Source organism: Plectropomus leopardus, chromosome 18, assembly GCF_026936395.1.
Source record: "Plectropomus leopardus strain MGB_pleo_1.0 chromosome 18, ASM2693639v1, whole genome shotgun sequence".
Taxonomy (NCBI): Eukaryota; Metazoa; Chordata; class Actinopteri; order Perciformes; family Serranidae; genus Plectropomus; species Plectropomus leopardus.
In genome coordinates, this window is record NC_142193.1 from 17,370,616 (window position 1) to 17,389,150 (window position 18,535).

An 18,535-nucleotide genomic window follows, 5' to 3' on the forward strand; every position below is an offset into this window, starting at 1 on the left:
CGACACCAAAAGGTTTCATGGATCATGCATGGAACATTAAAAGGCCAAAGACCAGAGAAGAAGATTTAGGAGTCCTGACTATCATGGATTTTCTTCCAGTCAACGTGAGCACTTGAAGACTGAAAGCCAAGTATTCTGTGACAAGACAAAAAGCTCTTTGAAATGTTGTCACATTATACTGGGATGACAGGAATCATCAGGTTTTGCACAAACTTGTGGAGTCCACTTCCACTTGAGTTGATTGTAAGCTTTAATAAAGCAAAAGGGGACTAACAAAACAATTGATTGTACTGGAATTTTTGTACATTTTCTTTCCACTTCACCTTGAATGTTAAGCTCTCATTTGTTACGAGAAAAAAGTGTTGCTTTCAAAGAAAATGGAAAGTAAAAGGATTTACTCCATCATATGAAGGGCCGCTGTAGCTGTGTGTCATAACTACAGCAGGCAATGACCTTGATGCAGACCTGTGAGTTGCAACGCATTGGTAATTCTAACCTATAGTGCCATGTAAAATAAAGGCATTTTAAATGGTATATTTTGATTGAGAATATACTTCACCAATGAAATTAGCCCTTTATAAGATGGAATAAATGAAGTATACCTGAAGTATCCAAAAAGCACCTGTATGTGACCACTACAAAGACCCAGCGGCATTTCTACTCCTTTGTCTCATGTTTAGCAGGAAAATAGAAATATCTTGGCAAGTGGTGTTAGACTTCTAGCCCCCATTGTATATACCAGTGTGTATAGACATATAGTTTCTCTTTTGATTATCAGTTCATTGTTCGCCTGGATTAATATTTTCCTTTACATCAGTGGAAATGTGCAGTAGCAGCAGAGCAGTCACAGAAGACATCACGTGCAGTGGAAAAAGTATTGAGCAACACTTGAAGGTACAAATAATCCACCACCAGTTTAAGTCATACTTTCAACACATTCAATAAAAGTAATCATTATTCAGCAGAGTACCCGCCACCTCACTGTATATTGTTCACTATTTTTGCAGCATTTTATGTTGTAGCCAATAAAAAAAAAAAAAAAAACCCAATGCCTTGTTTTTACTGTTTTATATTTTGGATAGCTGCATCATAGTTTTGGATGCAGATCTTTAATCGTCACAGTGAAACTAAAGCAAATAAATGTCCTGCTTTATAATAATTTCCTATATGCAGTGAACTAGAAGAAAAGAGTAAAATAAATGAACAAGTATCTCAAGCAAATGTACATAGTTGCATATCTTTTTAGAGCATTGAGTACAGGTGTAGGTCCACCTACAGGCACTCCACCACACACATTCATCTGCTATGTAAAGAGACAAGGCAAAACTCATGAAAGCTATGTGTCTGAAATCTATTGCAAACTATCAAATTAAAGTTATCTGGAAGTCTGTGATGAGTGGGACAACTTCATGTTTGTTTTTCTGTTAATGCACACTAATATGGAAACAGATTTACAACAGCACCAATGTCCAGCCTCATGAGCCTTACAGTCCCATCTGGAGTCCACCAGCAGTCAGCCTCGGGCTTTGTCTGCAGCAGCAGTCCGACTTCCTTCCAGCTCCGTGCAGCTCGGTCCAGCTCAGCCAGAGGAAAGAATGACAGCAGCTGACCTGCAGAGCCAGCGAGTGAGATAACCAGGCCCCTTTCTCTGTTTTTTAAACTCACTGTCCCATTTTCTCTCTCACATGATGCTTCTTATTGACTCACAGCAGCACATCACCTCATAATGACTTTATCAGAGGACAGTTAACGTGAAATATATCAGCTGTCATATTCACAGAGTGACGACAACCAGAAGGAGCACCACCAGGATTCTCATGTTTCATATTACGTCACATGATTGTAAATGTTTATAAAAGGCCAGCAACAAGTCTAACTGCTGTTTATACCAGCGTCAAGGCAAACATAATGGGTGAATACTGTTGAAATGTAGAGATGATTTTAGGATGATTTTGTTGTTTGTTATGACTCCACTTGGCTAATAGCAGAATAAGGAAACACAGGACAATACAAAAATAACACTATGTGGGAGAGTGCATGTTATTTTTTGTTTCTGAACAGTGATAGCCAAGCAGGAGCCAGTACTATGCAACTTTAACAAGCCTCAATCCTCTTCTCACTCCCATAAAAGAAAGGTCCTGTTTATGATAAAGGTACAGCTGTGAAACGGATGTTCCAAGAAGATTTGCTCAGTGTGTTATATAAGAAATATTTCACAGCAGTAAAGATGTTCTTACCATAAAACTGCACTGTCTATGCAGTGGAGAGACACAAATGTTTTTGCCATGGGCGCTACATGATCAGGGAAAACTGTAGAAGGGCTGTTTTGCTCAAGAGAAAACCTACAACTACCAAAATTCACTGCGCCACTCCACATCAGTGCTCCTTCTGGTGAGCGACATACCTCTCCCCATACACTTCTACATTTGGCAAGCACACAAAAAAAGAGTGACAACAGTCTTTAGTTTGAGCAATTGCTCTAGAGCCAGTGAATATGTGCTTAGATGAGCAGGGAGGACGCTGATAAGATGAAGGGAAGTTTATGTTACGGGTGTATAGCGTGACTTTCTAATTCAAAATTTGTTCAAATCTAATTAAACCTAGAGTTGAGCTGACCCAAAACAGCATGAAGACGGTGGGTATGGTTCATAACAAATTGATTTATTACTAAAAATGGTGACTTTACAGCAAAGTTAAAACAATTTAAGACAAATTAAAACAATGTAAAACTAATTAAAAAAGTCCCCACAATGTCTGCTGCTAGGTCCATTCATTTGAGTTTTACATTAGTTAGGCTTGCATAGTCTCTACTTGTGTTTACAAACTGTATGACAGTCTTGACATTGTGAGGTGACGAGAAAAAAATGCTAATTAAATGCTTGAATAAACAACTTTGTGTGGTGGGCCATGTATAGTGTACTTTTAAGAGACAAGACAGGGGCTGTTTAAAATTGGTTTTCTGGACACAATTTAGCCCTTGGCTTTGGACATGCCTGATTTATGGTTTTATTGGATAAAGCTGGTTGAAAGTCAGCAAAGTATCCCTTTAATGTGGATATGTTACATATTATATCGTAAAATTACTTTGTGTCACAATATTTGGTTTAATTAGGCTATAAGGTGTTATTTTGGAAAAATCCTATCTCCACATAGTTAACTGTTTTGCTATAGTTGTTGTTTGTTTGCCTTTTTAACTGTTTTCAGTTACAGTTTGCAGTGTAAAACACACTCCATTGTAGCCTGACTATCCACTTTATTTTCAAAGTACTATCAGATCATAACATAACACCATGACATCTTAGTGGTTTATGTGAATAAACTTCACGTCAGAAGTCTCTTGGGGTAATCAGAGGCCGACTCTTGTGTGTGAGTCTCTCACATACACTTTGATAACCATCTAATCCCCTCACCGTGACTCTCACATGATGAAGAAATCCGACGGCTCACAGCAGCCAGAGGCTAAACACTGCATGGTTTCTCCACCTCGGCTCACATGCTCCTCTGTTCAGACTGTTCCGAATGCTCCCGCCTATGTTCCACTTTAGCTTGTGTCTTTCTGACCAGCTAAGGGCAACAGGAGAATTATCTCCAACATGAGGAGATATTTAGTGCTTAAAAGGATTCCTTTGCCATGGTTGAGGAGGGACACCACGCAAACTGAGTCCAGTCCGCTCATACCGAAGGTAAGGAGCCAATTTTTCAACTTCTTTTGTGCAACATTAGTTTCTTTCTAAATATTGAGTAGATCGGATGCTTTAGGTCTGTTCTCAAAAACTTCTATTTAGTCTCTTTCCTGTGTGTCCACAGGCGAGCTCTGCTAAAGAGGATGCCAAGGAGCTCACCACTGACTTTCACCAAGCAGGGTCCAACGATGGACAGGACAACAGCCTGTTCACAAGCGTCCCACCCCTATACAGATATTCTTGGATGGACTATTTCCTAAAATACTTCCTGTTTGCATGCAATCTGGTGTTCACAGTTCTGGGCCTGGTGGTTCTTGGTGTGGGGATGTGGGGCCTCATCAGTAAAGAGTCCTTTGCTCAGGAGAAGATCGGCAGTATCGGCACTGACCCGATGCTGATACTTGTGACTCTGGGCTTTGTGCTGACGGTGCTCTGCCTATCAGGCTGCGTAGGCGCCTTAAGAGAGAACTGCTCTTTACTGAAGTTGTTTTCTGCCGCGGTGCTGGCACTCATCACCGCTCAGGTGCTGGCTGCCATTATGGCCTACAGCATGCAAGATCAGATTGGAGACTACCTGCGGTCAGGGATGTTAGCAGCCATGGTGCGCTACCAGGATGATCTGGATCTGAGGTTCATCACAGACGAGATTCAGTCCAATCTGCAGTGCTGTGGGGCTGACAACTACCGTGACTGGGAGCTCAACATGTGAGTAGAGGGTGACTAAATAAGACATTAATAAAAAAAAGTACATCACTTGATGTACGAATGCCTTGAAAGAGGATTATCTTCTCCTTTCTTTCTGCAGATATTACAACTGCTCAGCTCCAGGCGTGCTGGCCTGTGGCGTCCCCGCGACATGCTGTGTGGACCCTCTGGAGAACGGCACAGTGTGGAACTCTCAGTGTGGTGTCCAAGCCCAGCTGCTGGATGAGTTTACTGCACAGAGCGTGATCTTCCTGGGCGGTTGTCTGGGGGGAATCTCACGTTGGATCGAGCAGCACGAGGGCCTGATTGGGACGGTTTTAATTGTTGTTCTGGGTGTCCAGATACTGACTCTGTTTATCACTACACGACTGTTGGAAAGCATCCAGTGGCATAAAGTTTACATGTAACATGGGCTGATGAATAAATTGTGTGCTAACTGCTTGTGGATATCCACCTTGTTTGTGACTTGCAGTAAACACACTGTACCCGGGGTTCCTGCGGGTCCTTAAAAAGTCTTGAAAGACATTGAGTTCATAAATATAAAAATAAGGCCTTAATTGGTACTAAGATGTGTTAAATCAATATGTCAAAAGTCTTAAAAATGCTAAAACATGGCAAGTATTATTTTATGAGTCATCTTTACGTTGCATTGTAAAATCTCAAAATAAATGGTCATATCTTTTATTTTTTTATTTTAAAAAAAATCACAATGAAAACTTGCCAACAAAAGTTAGGTATTTCCTAGTTCTTACCAGTTCTAACCAGTTTTTCGCTTGACTGGAATGTTTTATGTGACAATAAACATTTGGGCAAAATTGTCCTTAAAAATGTGGGTTCTTGTTTTTTGTTTGTTTTGATTAATGTACAATTGGTCTTAAATTTCATCCATGGTGACATTAAAAAAGTCTTTAAAAGTCTAACTTGCCTAAAGCAGTAGGAACCCTGACTGTAACTGGTAAAACAAAAAAATCTTTACTCAGCTTTTTTGGAAATACTCTGATTACTGTTCCTGTCTTAACAGTGTAAATGAAAAATAAAGGAAATTTAAGGAAGCAAATTTCAACATAAAATGCCAAGGTAACAGTCTAAAGTGCATTATTTGGCTGGCAAAAATACATGTTTTGATTTAGGAAGAAATTCAATCAAAAGAATGTCAGACATTTAAAGTTTCAAAACCTGAGGAAGACCTATTTAACATGAAGGCTAGTTTTTACATCTGAATGTACAGTATGTAAAATAATACACTTTAAACCTACATTTTGCTGTAAAAACACTCACCAATCCCAGACAACATGTATCTTTTTACTGCTGCCTATATATATATACATATATACATACACACACACACACACACACACATATGTAGTAGTACAGTATATTGTATATGTATATATAGTCACCTTTTTCTGTAAGAATGCAAAGAAGAGTATTTCTGAAAATCTGAGACTATTGGGCTACAGTAAGTGTTGGCAAAATGTAAAATGGGCAGCTAAATTCATGAGAAAAGAAAAAGAGATTAAATTGATCCTAAAATACTTTATTATTCTGATTATTTTGCAGCTTATACTCTTATTGTTTATAAAAAGGACAAACATCCTAATTGGAATTATGCAACATACTACGTTTGGCAAAAAGGAAGAGGAAAAATAAGAAACTCTTTTTTTTGAAAAAAAAAAAAAAAATTCAAGCTTTATTCTGAGTTTGATTAACCTGATGTTTACAACTGTGCAGAAACTCTGTCTCTGAAGCCAGCGACCAAATGCTTATACAGCTCCCACTGCAATCTCAGACAGCGACACAGGGACACATCCAGCATTGACAGATTGTGAACATTAAAATGACAGCTTGAAATTCTTATGAAAATAGATTTAATATTAAAAAAAGAAAAAAGAAAATAACAGCAACAAAGAATAGCAATTTGCTGACATGCTTCACCATTAAAGAAGAGCCAATATTGATGATTGATAACTGAGGTTCCACTTGCTTAACTTGCCACATCAGTTTCCTTTTGTAGATATAAATCTTATTTTTTTCTACCAAAAAGACTCAGATTATGCCGTACTGAGCCAGTTCATGTAGCTCTAGATGGCTGTATGCCTCCCATGGGCAGATTACAGTGATGTCTGAAAAAGAAAGAACAAAACAGCAATTAAGAAAGAGGAAAAGTTGTTTGTTTACTTTTTTGTATTGCAGTACTTAGTGGTTTTGCTAACCGGTGCCGAGCCCTTCCATTCCTGGGATCTCCTCTCCAAAGCTGAGAAGTAAACAAATCACAATCACACGTTTCAATGTACAGGGAAATGCTCAAACTTTCTAGATGATGCTCATGAAAATTTAGGCCTACCCGATGACTCCCCTCTTAGGAGGCTTGCTCTTGAACTGGCGGCTGTTCCTCTGTTTGAACTTAGGGGGGCCGGATCCAGGGCCCGGGACTCTGAGGGGAGCTTTGCTGCCAGTCTTCGCTTCAGGTTTGGCCACATCCAAATTCATACTTTTGTTGTTTGAACTATAATAGGACAGTGGATATGTCGTAAATACATTATGGGATGTAATGCATGAAAATAATTATAAACTTATCATTGCCAGATTTAATATACTGCATGCTGGACAGTTATACACTTTCACTTCTCTCGTTTTTGTTTTACTCTAGACCAGTGCTTCTTAATAGTTTTCCGACTAACAGCCACTTATCCATTATCCAGGTCCCTTACTGCCCCCATCAGTTAAAATGTGGGCTGATAATTTTACCTGAATATTAACGCTAATTGTTTTTCTGTTATATCATTTAAAAAACATAGCATTAAACTCCAAAGAACAGATTTAATTAAACTGGACAGTTCTAATATCATTATCATTAGTTTATCAGAAAACAAAAATGCCATGTGAATAGAAACTATATGTATGAATGTTAAACATAGACATTACAGTAAAGATGCATTACATAATAACTCCCTGAAGGTGAAACCAAAACATCTTCACCCATTGCAACATGGGTCATAAAGCCCACCCCCTCCATGTTAACGTATGGGAGATGGACCAAACTAAAAAGTCAAAGTATGCTACACATCAAATAAATTTTTGCCAATTCTATTTTATGTCATTTTGGGTAGTGCATATCACACTGCTGTATATTCATGTGTTTATTTAACTTATAACTTTGATTTGAATTAATTACTTGATGCTATAAAAAGGGGGTTCGACATCAAGATTGTGAAGTTGTGTGGGCCAACAAGTGCGCTCAGGATCAGTGGCGCTATTTGCTATTTGTTATATAGCAGGGACTCAATACTGTTGCTCCACCTCCTGATCACTACTTCACAGAATCTGGCTCCAGGATATTTTGGCTTAATTTTTGTACAGTAGGAGTCAAGACAAGTCAATTTTATTTATATAGCACATTTAAAAACAACCAGCTTGACCAAAGTGCTTTACAGGGTAAAAAGGCAAATACATGAACACGAGAATACGTCACACATGCTAAAACAATATCAAAATTATCAGCAATATCAACAATAACAGTAAAATGTGTTGGGATAAAAACATTTTCATCTTAAACGAAGGCCAAGGAGAAAAGATGTGTCTCCCACAAAGGTAGAAAATGCTCTAGGAGAAAGTGGAGACATGTTGTTCATCATTATGTACAGTCACTGCTGTAAAACAAATGCAACATTTAGAAATTTTGCATTTCAACTTTGATTAGGTCTTGTTGTTGATCACAAACAGCAGCCAATCAGAAAACTGTGATTTGGTAAAAAGCATTCTTATTGTTCCAACAGCAAACAAAAGCAGCCTACCAAGGAAAAGCTCAGAGGCTACTAAATGAAAAACAGAATACCATCGGCCCATTATCTTAACTTTGGAAGAAAACAAGCTAAAGTGCTTTGTAAGTTCGTTTGATCCCTTTGTGTTTGGTTCTCTGCCAGTGTCTTCACTGCAAGTTGCAGAGAGGTTTCAGCCTTAGTAGCCCACTTAGACATATTTTCGTGTCATAATTGGTTGGGAAGAAGTGTCTGCTCATTTTCAAAACTTTCTGAACAGTCAAAGCATATCCTACATTATGTGTTCACTGAGAAGTCAAAATATATATATATATTTTTTTAAATCCTTCCCTGTAGTCTGCAGTGCATTATGTTATTGGTCTGCACTTTATCTCTTTCAGTCTGTCTGACAGACACAGAGTTTAGGAAAGTGGCTGTGCACTGCTCTTCATCGGTGATGGAAAACCAAAACTAGATCCAACAAAGAGCACAGCAAGGCAACGCATCCACAACCTCCAGATCTCCCCAACCTTTTCTGACGCTGACAAGCGCTACATGAGACAGACTGATATGAAACAAACATATCATATGAAACAAATTGTCTTTACATTACAAAACCCATCTTAATAACTTATAATCAAAGAAATGCAGACTCCTGTAATCCCCCTCCCCACACACACACACACACGTTTCTAATGAACCATGATGCCTTTAAGCTTCACAGCATCTTCATAATCAGATTACTGAGAGGACATGCTGAATTTGCTTGTAGTGGTAACCTGAAAATAGCTCATTAATTATTCAATCAGATTGTCTGAGATACAAGGAGATAACATTCTGTTATGTGATATTTATATATACTCAGTAGAGTACACTTGTACAATATCAAGCAGCTCAATAAATAGGCTCTGCCCTCTACCCTTTCAAACAAATAGAAAACACCTCCAGTGCAACACCACCAATATGAGCTCTATGCTAAAAAATAAAATTTAATTAATACTTCTATGAGAGTGTCAAAAAAAATCTAGGTATCATAGAAGTAGAATTTATGACAGTACAAATGTATTGGATTGCATTTGACTGGACAGATTCATCTAATAAAGTGGCCACTATCTCTTCTTGAACATGTATTGGTTTCCCAGTTTCCAACATTTGAACTTGTGAAATACTTTTTTTTATCCTATGAATTGATATTAAAACTAAAAATCTAATCTGCATATGATAAACTGAAATATGACCCAAAAGCACATGTGCATCAAAATCACAATGCAGCTTAAAAACAGCATCTGAGTGGTTGCATATACTCACCTCTTGTGTTGTTGTGTTATCTCTGTCGGCATAGTGATCGGGGCTATTGTTAAATGATAAGTCTTGTTCAGTGAATCCTTCTTATACACCTCGGACTCTGAGAAGATTATGAGGCTACCAACCAATAAACTGCAGTCCCATCATCACTTGCACACACAGACACACACACACACAGGTTGCATATAGGACATACATTAGGGGATTGGCTGACAGGCAGTTTCGGGGATGACCCTGCTGCTGAGACTGACCTGACACAGACATGACAGTGGAAAACAAATGCAGATGTTTTAGAATAACAGTGAGGATGTCTGCCAGGGTGTCCACCAGAAGACATCTGCGTGTTTACTGTGCAATTTTCACAAAATATATCCCCAGTATCTCCCCACCATCTGCAATATTATGCAACTGAGAGAACATACAAGCACGAACAGCAGCAGCATTCTCCTTTCATCAGCAGTCCCTCACACTGAGCTGCATTATGTCTCACTGGTAATCCCCACACCTCTCACACACCCAAACACACACCTGGTCCACTCATCTGAAGGTTTACCACAGCTTCTGTCTTTAATCTATTCCATTCATACACATGCACGTGAGACACGTGTATGGGACTCACGCTCTCACTTCCTCTGATTGATTTACTCTCACTGTCTCTCTCAGACTCACAAACTCTCTCACAGTGCCACATGTCTGATAGTACATCCTCAGAGACGATATACTGAATGATTTATAATTATGATGCCAACAACTGATTGTGAGTCTGCAACTAATGAATGTGCTGTTGGTAAAAGGCTCAGTGTGTAGGATTTAGGGGGATATATTGACAGAAATTGAATATAATAAGTTTTTTGGTGTAAAATAAGAATTGTTGTATTTCTGTTACCCTAGAAAAAGATGTTATCTACATAGGAAGCAGGTCCTTGTTTACGGACACTGCCATGTTACAAAGCCATGTTTCTACAGCAGACCAGAACGGACAAAAGAAGCCTGCAACAAGAGCACTGGAAAAACACTGATTTTTTTTTAAAAATTGAAACTGCTTTATTCGTTGTTTTTACCAGTTTAATAAAATAAAAAGAACTTGATCCATTTGTTTTGAAGAGAAAGAGATCTCTGCAGATAATGTTCCTGCCAAAAATGTCCTGAAAAAATAAACACTGAAGGAAGTCTAACCGGGAGAACTTTCAGCTGGTTGCAATCTGCAGTCCTCACTGCTAGATGCCACTAAATCTCCCAAGATCTTACATATTGCTCCTTTAATTTTATATATTTTATTTTCACATAATTTAATATCTGAATGACGGCTAAAACAGAGCCCACAAACCTCTGGGGAAAAAAAGCAGATGTGCAGAGAGAAGAATATAAAGGAATTGACATATTGGACTACTGCAGGTGCATGTGCTTTTAATGCATTCAAGCACTTGTTGTCATACTTACATGGACTGTGGGAAAACGGAACAGTATTCACAATAAAAAGAGTGTTTAGGTCTTAAAAGCTAAGTAGACCTATTGAAGTGCTGAAGTGTCACATCCACCATCTGGTGAAACAGTAGATTTAGCTGTGTCTGTGAAGATTCAGCCTAAAATCTGGTGACATGCTGATAATTATTTCCAGAGATACACGAGATACGGCAGATGTCCTTCTTGGAGAAACTTAAATTTTCTCAATTTTAGGTTTGGGGGAGGATCAGAACATCAACAAAATAAGCTAAATTGGCATTTAATTTTATACAACAAACCATATTGAAAAAATGTTTAAGTTATGAAAAAAAAACCCATTTTCGTGCTTTGATCTACCTCAGATGTGTGTATCTCAAAATGTAAGACTTTTAGATTTTGGGGTTAATATTCAATTAGCCTAATTTTACATGTGTTCAAAAAATTGCAATGTGTAGTGCATGGTCTGACTGCAGCCATAATTTCATTTATGTCTCCTAAAAATGGTTAAAATTAACAACACACAGTCTGGACGGTCAAATACAGCACCTGTCAATATTATCAACATCAAAGCTGAAAATTGTTGTGTTTAGAGACAAATTGACATAACGACGTCATCTAGTGGCAGCAGATAGATACAGCTCTTATTTTATCCACTCAGGATGACGTTTTCAGTAAAGATCGTCTATTATACCATTGTATCACTCTGGAATACAATTAGTCAGTCAGGCAGAATTTCTTGTCTGAAAATTAATGGATCTTGTGGAATTGCTGCACAAATAATATTTGAAGCTGAAAATAATTCAGTGTGAAGAAAATGTTTGTTGTGATGAGATTATAATTTAAGGGGAAATTTTAATTTTGAAATTCATAGGGTGCGGACAACTATGAAAAGTTTTTGTATTTCAATCTGTGGTTTAAAATTATGAAATAGTGTAAACAGTTGAAGCAGTGTTCAAACATGAGCATACGACTTTCATGAGGTACATGGGCAAAAAAGGGTTTTGACAGTCACGAGCTGTTTACAGTGATTATTGTATAATTATTTATTTTGTATTATTTTGTATGATTTCCATTTTCTATCTCTTCCTCTTTTTCTTTAAACAACGATGTAAATATGTCTGCATGTTGTTATCTGTGGTCTGTTTAGTATAAAGGTTGCATAGGCTTATAATTTTTATAGTTTAAGAAAATCAAATTTATTAAAAAATGGAAGTGGGTCGATTATTTTTCAATAGGCTAACTGATGGAGAAGGGATTTAATAAGGGTGCACTTCTTCCTACTCCTTTTTCGGACATGACTGTATGTATGTGTGTGTTTTTACACATTCATTCTTTCCTTTCCTTTTCTTTACATCTTCCAAATACATTTTTATTCATTTCAATTCAGTTTGATATATAGTTTAAAAGATGCTGAGGCTGTCAAAATATTGTTGATTTAACTTAATTCAACAAAATGCGTCATACACAGGCCGCTTAAAACTACAGCTAAACCAGTATTATTACTAAAGAGGGTCAAGATCTAAACATAACTCTATCACGAACATTAAAAACCCAGGAGTTATTTAAAGTTGAATGATTACACAAGAGGGAAAAGAGATCATTTTTAGCATGCCACTGTGAAGTCAAAGAGAGGTAAGTTAGTACTCCTGAATGCTCCACAAGTTGAAACCTCCACGGTACCCAAAAAAAGTGACAGAGTGAGACCTCTTTACTTCCGGCTTTCCTGTTGCTTTAGGTTGAAGTTCGTAGGTTAAAGGCTAAACACGCTGCAACGCATGTGTTATGTTTTCATAATCTAATTTGTATTGCATTGAAACCAAGTGAAGTAACATGGGGAAGAATAAAAAGAACAAAACTAACGAGACAGAAAAAACAGCTGGCAAGGCCGGACAACATTCAAGGTAACGTACAGAAGCTAATGTGTAACTGAAAAACTGCTAGTTAGCTCGAGCAGCTAGCTGCTGTTAGACTCCTGTGTAGCTAGCAAAACGAGATTGAAACTTGTTTTTAATCTTAGCGAGGACACGTCCCTTCGTTATCACATTTATTCCACTGTCTCCTGTATGCTGTCTGGACTGCCACTTGTGAAAACAGTGATAAGAAGCTCAAACGAGATGGGAAACCAAAGAAAGCCAAACCAGACCACCTGAAACACATCCCCTTTAGACTGCGAGAGATCATGAAGAGCAAAGAGAGGATGAAAACGGGTCCCCCAAAGGCCAAAAAGCTTAAGGAGGGTGAGTAGAGAAGCTTCTTCAAAGTTTTATTTGCAATAACAAAGCCTCAAAGATACAGGGATGACATACAGACAGGGGGTAGAGGTTAAGTACATGTAGAAAATCAAAGTAGGGAAATTAACTGTAGTTGTGCAAGATTTGAATGATAATGATGATTGTAGGGAAGCCGCTTTGTGGAGATAATTTGGACTAAAAAGTGTTTGAGTCATTATTAATAGTTGTAATTGTAGTTAAAATGTTAATTAACATAAGGACAGTCAGTAATACCTACATCTATACCCACATACAGATATATGTATATAGCTACATGAACCCACATACACATAAAAAACAAAACAACAATTCTTATAATTATATAACAATGTAAATTAGGAAATTAAGTTAATAAACAAAAAGAATTCCAGATACATTGTTTGGATGAATGAGCAAACACTGAGGCGTGTCTTGCTGTGTGATTGTGTTTGCATTTGTATGTCTGTCTCTAATGTGTGTAGATGTGTTTATCTATCTGTACCAGTGCACATGATTTTTCATTGAGTTGTTTTTTTGTTTTTGTTTAGCTGAGTTATAGTACCAGTGTTACATGCTCTATTAAAAGATTTAACTACTGTGAGATATCGAGTTGCTTTTTGTTTTTCCAATTTTCAGAATAGTTTTCTTGGCAGTAGTTAGGGCTACCAGTAAAGGTGTTGTGATTAGTTTTTTTAATGTGTCAAGTATGCTCAAGTCTCCTAGTATGCACAGGGATGTAGGGATGGTACAACCAAAAAACAGTGAAAGTTTAGTAGTTATGTCTTTCTAGAAGTGTTGCACTGGTGGGCAGAGCCAAAGTGCATGTAAATAGTGGTCAGTAGAGAAGCTTCTTTATATTTTGTGATGTAAAACAGTCATGGGTTGTGTATAAAGATAGTTAAAGAGTTGTCTCTGTCTCTGTAGCCATATCCCCTAAAGGTAAACCAGAGGATCTCCAGAGTGGAGACATACCTGTCCCGCATTTCAAAAGAGGAAAAAATGAAAGTGAGAAAGCATACGTGCGGCGCATGGAGAATGAGACAAAACACGTCCTCTTCCTCACCAAGAACCAAATAGACAGAAATCCTGAGCTGGAAGCAGACAACAAAAACAAGTCTGAGAAAAAAAAAGAGTGAGTACACGTTGACTTGTATTCAGCAAAGCAGCCCTTTTCCTTGTGTTTTTGCTGATGTGGGACGTCAATGAAAGGTGGTGCTGATTAGTCAAACCCTATTCTCCTTCTCAGGGTACTTACAGTATGCAGTGCACTGAAAAAACAGTTTAATTTGTATTCACAGTATTAATAATTTATATATTTTGAAAATATACCTTGCACCCGTGTATTGATATAACATTGCCACACAAAATACTGTAATACTGTGCTAAATCTTTTTTTCCCCCAATCCCTAATGGATATGTAATATCTTCTGTGTTGGTTTCGTGGCTAATGTTTCACGTGTTGTGGTTTTATGTATTCTACTGTAGCAGTTTATCAAATGGTGCATTATTATTCTTGGAGGTTAATTAAAAACAATAATTCTAAACTTGTAATTGAATTTTATTAGAAAAAGAACTGAAAAGTGCTGGAGTTAAATGGTAATGATAATAGTGAAAAATAACAATATAAAGCAGACCACAGTAAAACACAGAAATGTAAAAGTAAATACCATTCCTGAATATCGGTCTGATTTATTTGATTATTGCTGTTTTTGCTTCAGGTCTGATAAAATCCGATTAATGAGGCTACAGCAGAAAAAGCTGGACAGACAGGAGGCCCAGATGGAAAAAGAGATGTTTGTAGGTAAGGCTGAGAGGGAGCAGTTTTTTTTTTTCTTTAGGTACAATTCATTTCAAGCAGGCGCTAAAACATCCATTAATACTGCTCTTATCACTTTGATACTTTAATGTGTGTACATGTATGAGAAGTTGCTACAGTTGTCAGAGCAGAACCAGATATAAAAAGTATTTGTTGACTGATAATGAGGGGCTTTTTTCTTTTTTTAGATAATGTTCCCTTTGGTGAAGTTACAATGGCTCCGCCGTCTTTGAGTGCCAAACCAAAGAAAGCTCCGGTCAAACCTCAGGTAATACCTGTTCTGCAGTTATCACATCATGTCTGTGGTGTTAATGGGTAAGACAAAGGTTAAAGGAAAACTTTGTTATTTTGGACCCTATTTGCACGTTTTGTGTCTAAGTGACTAATGGAGACTGATTTTTCAATTGATCAAGTATCAAAAGAGACCACTCCAGCTGCAGCAGCGAAACACGCTACAATTTAATCCCTTCTGGCTTTGTACGCCATCAAATAACGTCCATTAGAAGTGCTTGTTTTTGCCACTGACAGCCTCAGATTGTTATTATAACGGACAGCATTATGGAAAGGACCCTACACTAATGAAATGTTATCTTTTAGATAAAACACAAATTTTGTACTCCAACACAACAAACTCATCCCGGCACTCCTCTCTCTAACACTCATCACTGTTTTCATTGTTGGTTTTTCCTGCAAAAAGTCACCTCTTGCGAGATTTCAGAGCAAGACTTCTTCTGGAGTGAATGATAAGGAAAAGGTTTTCATTCAACTGTAGGGTCCTTTCTGTAATGTTTTCAGACAACTATAATAACAATCAGAGCCTGTCAGTGGCAAAAACAAGCACTTTAATGGACATAAATTGATGGTACACTGCTGCCCGTAGAGATTGCATTACAGCCTGTTTGCTGCCATAGATGGAGCAGTTTCAAAGGTTGTTAGTCATTTAGACACAAAAAGTGGGAAAATAGGGTCTAGGTTAAAAAAATATCAAAGTTCCCTTTTAAGTGATTCTTTTTTCCTCTACCTCCATCATCCAGAAGGCGTCAAAGGAGCTGCTTCTCAACTCTCTCCTTGGCCACACGGCGGTCTCCACAACCAAGCCATCCATGGCCAGACAGAGAATGATGGAGGAGGAGAGGGAACGCGCAGTGGAGGCGTACCGTCTTCTGAAGAAACAGAAACAGCAGCAGCAGGAGGCCAGGACAGCCAATCTGGAAAAACTCAAGAACCTTAAGTAATGTTTCATGACAAAGAAATATAAATCCTGGACTTCAGTCAGCTGGGAAGCTCAGAAATCGAAACAGACTGTAAGATAATAACCATCCGCAGACTGTTTGTGTTGTGTTACACTGAAACTGATATAGCAGTGGAGAAGTTCACCACAGTGTAGCGAACTGTCAGGGACAAAAAGCAAACATTTGCATCCGCTGATCAACATTCACCTGCCACATATTTTGAGAAGCAGAACAGGACATTTAAATTATTAGTGTTTGAATGACTTTGAAAAAAGACAAACTAAGTAAACTGAGGCAGGTGGCTTTCTTTGATTTCTCTCTTATGTACAGTCAGATAATCACTGGCAGGTGTTCACACTGGTTACTGTTTGCATCTTTAGGTGATCACTATGATGTATTTTGAGAAATTAATATAATCATTGAGGCTATTTCAAGGCAAAGTTAGAATCCTGTAACCGTTTGCTAGAGTCCCACTAGATGGCAGTCCTGTAGAAAGCCAGTGAAAGAACATGCAGGCCGGATTGTTGTGGCCTTTTATATTAAAAATGTATTTTTTAAGCCTTATTTTGTATGTAAATTTCAATTTATTGTGGAATATTTTCACACCTTGTTTCCATTTGTACCTCCCCGAGAGCCTGAATAAATAAATCGCATCAGCCTTTTAGAATGTGCAGCACTTATTAGAGCCTGGCACAGCTATTTATGTTTGTAATCCGTCTAAGGTTTACTCTCATGAACAAGGTCTTTGTTTAAACGCCAACCTCTGGGACAACTGTAAATTCAGAGATGTTTGTTTAACAACTTCATCCTTCAAATTATTTTAGATGTAAAAGCAGACATTTCACTTAAAACACTTTTTTTGCAGTAGCGAGCTACTGAATGATACCATCACATGGTATTAACTAATAATACTGAATCCCTGTTGTCTGGTTTGTGGGTTTACAGTTTCTGTTTGATCAGCTTTTTTTTTGTTCGGTCTGTGTTTATCCACTGAGGGTTGTCACAGTGACAAGGAAATGCATTAAGTGAGGACAGCTGCTTGTGATTGGTAGTGCTGACTCCCTTGAGCGCAGCTGAACCACTGTCGGTCGTTTACCCTTCTGTGTCCATGTGCACCAGACAGCAGTTGGTATTATCAGGGGATTTGCGGTTGCTGCCAGTCAGAGAAAGATGTTTTTGATGTCGGCTCGAGTCACTGGTCAGGATATGTTTATTTACCCCCCTCTGCAGAGTGAGACCTCACCAATAACCCCTTTATGAGATACATGGGTAAAATCCAGTTAGACGAGCCAAAAGTATTAACTGCAAGGCTGCAACTAACAATTATTTTCATTGTTGATTCTTATTTTCTAGATTAATTAATTCATTTTGTGGTCTATAAAATGTCAGAAAATAGTGAAAATTGTCCATCAGTGTTTCCCAATCCTGAAGATGACATCCTGAAATGTCTTGTTTTGTCCATAACCCAAAGATATTCAGTTTAATGTCTTAGAGGAGTAAAAAAAAAACAAAAAACAAAACAGAGAATACCCACATTTAAGAAGCTGGAATCAGAGATTTATGATTCTTTTTATGACTCTTTTATTAAATTAGTGATGAATTTGATAGTTGATGACTAACTGATAAATGGTTGCAGCTGTAGTTAACCACTGATCTAGAGTTACCCAGGTCAGTGAGGTTAGACAGTAACTAGTAAAGGTGTTCTTGGACATGCTGAGAAAACATTATACCAGTTGTCTAAATACTGTTTTGTTTAAATTTGTATACTTTTTTCCCTGTCGTTTGTCCAAGATCATGTTGTTTGAATAGACCATGCTGCCTATCTGCACGTTTTTTTTTAGCTCTTTGCATTCGTTTTTATAACCATGCAAGGGCAATGGTAGGGTGCAGGCACGAAGCATCACAGAGTAAAATCTCATGCTCTGTTGTACATCTCTGATCGGTCTGATTTCCAGTTTGTGAGCAATTTCCTTTTTGAGCAAGCACTTATGCTGCTGACAGCACAGGATGGTGGGAGTAACTGGGAGAGAGCCTACTCAGCCTGCTGCTAGGCAGCCACAGCTCACCCTGAAGCTCTCAAAGTGTGTGTGTGTGTGTGTGTGTGTGTGTGTGTGTGTGTGTGTGTGTGTGTGTGTGTGTGTGTGAGACAAATTACATGTGAATAATTGTTCACAATTGAAAAATTGGGGACGAGTAAATAAAAAAGTTGAGGTCACTATTGACAGTGGTGTGGCTATGTAAAATGATGCACTAGCTAATTTTAGTTACGATTATTTCAGACCAATCAGTAGTCTGCAGTATTTAAATTCCCCATTTTAGTATCGGCTCAGCTCACCTGCAACCT

The 18,535-nt window shown here is 37.9% G+C and overlaps 3 protein-coding genes across 4 annotated transcripts; 2 read left to right on the forward strand and 1 right to left on the reverse strand.

Moving 5' to 3' along the window:
- The first annotated feature begins 2,646 nt into the window (after window positions 1–2,646).
- Window positions 2,647–5,220, forward strand: tspan10 (tetraspanin 10). Its single transcript, XM_042504233.2, has 3 exons — window positions 2,647–3,683; window positions 3,808–4,388; window positions 4,489–5,220. Exons 1-3 carry the CDS (start codon window positions 3,594–3,596, stop codon window positions 4,793–4,795), a joined length of 978 nt encoding a protein of 325 aa, XP_042360167.2. The 5' UTR covers window positions 2,647–3,593; the 3' UTR covers window positions 4,796–5,220.
- Window positions 5,221–5,669: 449 nt separating this feature from the next.
- LOC121957162 (rod cGMP 3',5'-cyclic phosphodiesterase subunit gamma-like) lies at window positions 5,670–9,611 on the reverse strand. Its single transcript, XM_042505684.2, has 4 exons — window positions 9,455–9,611; window positions 6,733–6,894; window positions 6,602–6,642; window positions 5,670–6,511 (listed from the first exon to the last, which is right to left on the reverse strand). The coding sequence occupies exons 1-4, from the start codon at window positions 9,484–9,486 to the stop codon at window positions 6,435–6,437; spliced, it is 312 nt and encodes a 103-aa protein (XP_042361618.1). The 5' UTR covers window positions 9,487–9,611; the 3' UTR covers window positions 5,670–6,434.
- A 2,992-nt stretch (window positions 9,612–12,603) lies between these two features.
- Window positions 12,604–16,858, forward strand: ccdc137 (coiled-coil domain containing 137). 2 transcript variants are annotated; one of them, XM_042505411.2, is made up of 6 exons: window positions 12,604–12,795; window positions 12,989–13,131; window positions 14,068–14,275; window positions 14,862–14,944; window positions 15,148–15,227; window positions 15,997–16,858. In XM_042505411.2, exons 1-6 carry the CDS (start codon window positions 12,725–12,727, stop codon window positions 16,192–16,194), a joined length of 783 nt encoding a protein of 260 aa, XP_042361345.2. In that variant the 5' UTR covers window positions 12,604–12,724; the 3' UTR covers window positions 16,195–16,858. The 2 variants fall into 2 exon arrangements, with proteins under 2 accessions (XP_042361345.2, XP_042361344.2); XM_042505410.2 differs by having other exon boundaries at window positions 12,605–12,795; window positions 15,994–16,858.
- The last annotated feature ends 1,677 nt before the right edge of the window (window positions 16,859–18,535 follow it).

Excerpts from the sequence above, each read along its gene's own strand:
- tspan10 (XM_042504233.2), top strand. The coding sequence starts at position 3,594 with ATGAGGAGATATTTAGTGCTTAAAAGGATTCCTTTGCCATGGTTGAGG. Across the intron at positions 3,684-3,807 it reads CCAGTCCGCTCATACCGAAG|GCGAGCTCTGCTAAAGAGGA; the intron begins GTAAGGAGCCAA and ends GTGTGTCCACAG. Across the intron at positions 4,389-4,488 it reads CGTGACTGGGAGCTCAACAT|ATATTACAACTGCTCAGCTC; the intron begins GTGAGTAGAGGG and ends TTCTTTCTGCAG.
- LOC121957162 (XM_042505684.2), bottom strand. The coding sequence starts at position 9,486 with ATGCCGACAGAGATAACACAACAACACAAGAG. Across the intron at positions 6,895-9,454 it reads ATAACACAACAACACAAGAG|TTCAAACAACAAAAGTATGA; the intron begins GTGAGTATATGC and ends GTCCTATTATAG. Across the intron at positions 6,643-6,732 it reads CCTAAGAGGGGAGTCATCGG|CTTTGGAGAGGAGATCCCAG; the intron begins GTAGGCCTAAAT and ends TTTACTTCTCAG.
- ccdc137 (XM_042505410.2), top strand. The coding sequence starts at position 12,725 with ATGGGGAAGAATAAAAAGAACAAAACTAACGAGACAGAAAAAACAGCT. Across the intron at positions 14,276-14,861 it reads AAGTCTGAGAAAAAAAAAGA|GTCTGATAAAATCCGATTAA; the intron begins GTGAGTACACGT and ends TTTTTGCTTCAG. Across the intron at positions 15,228-15,993 it reads AAGCTCCGGTCAAACCTCAG|AAGGCGTCAAAGGAGCTGCT; the intron begins GTAATACCTGTT and ends TCCATCATCCAG.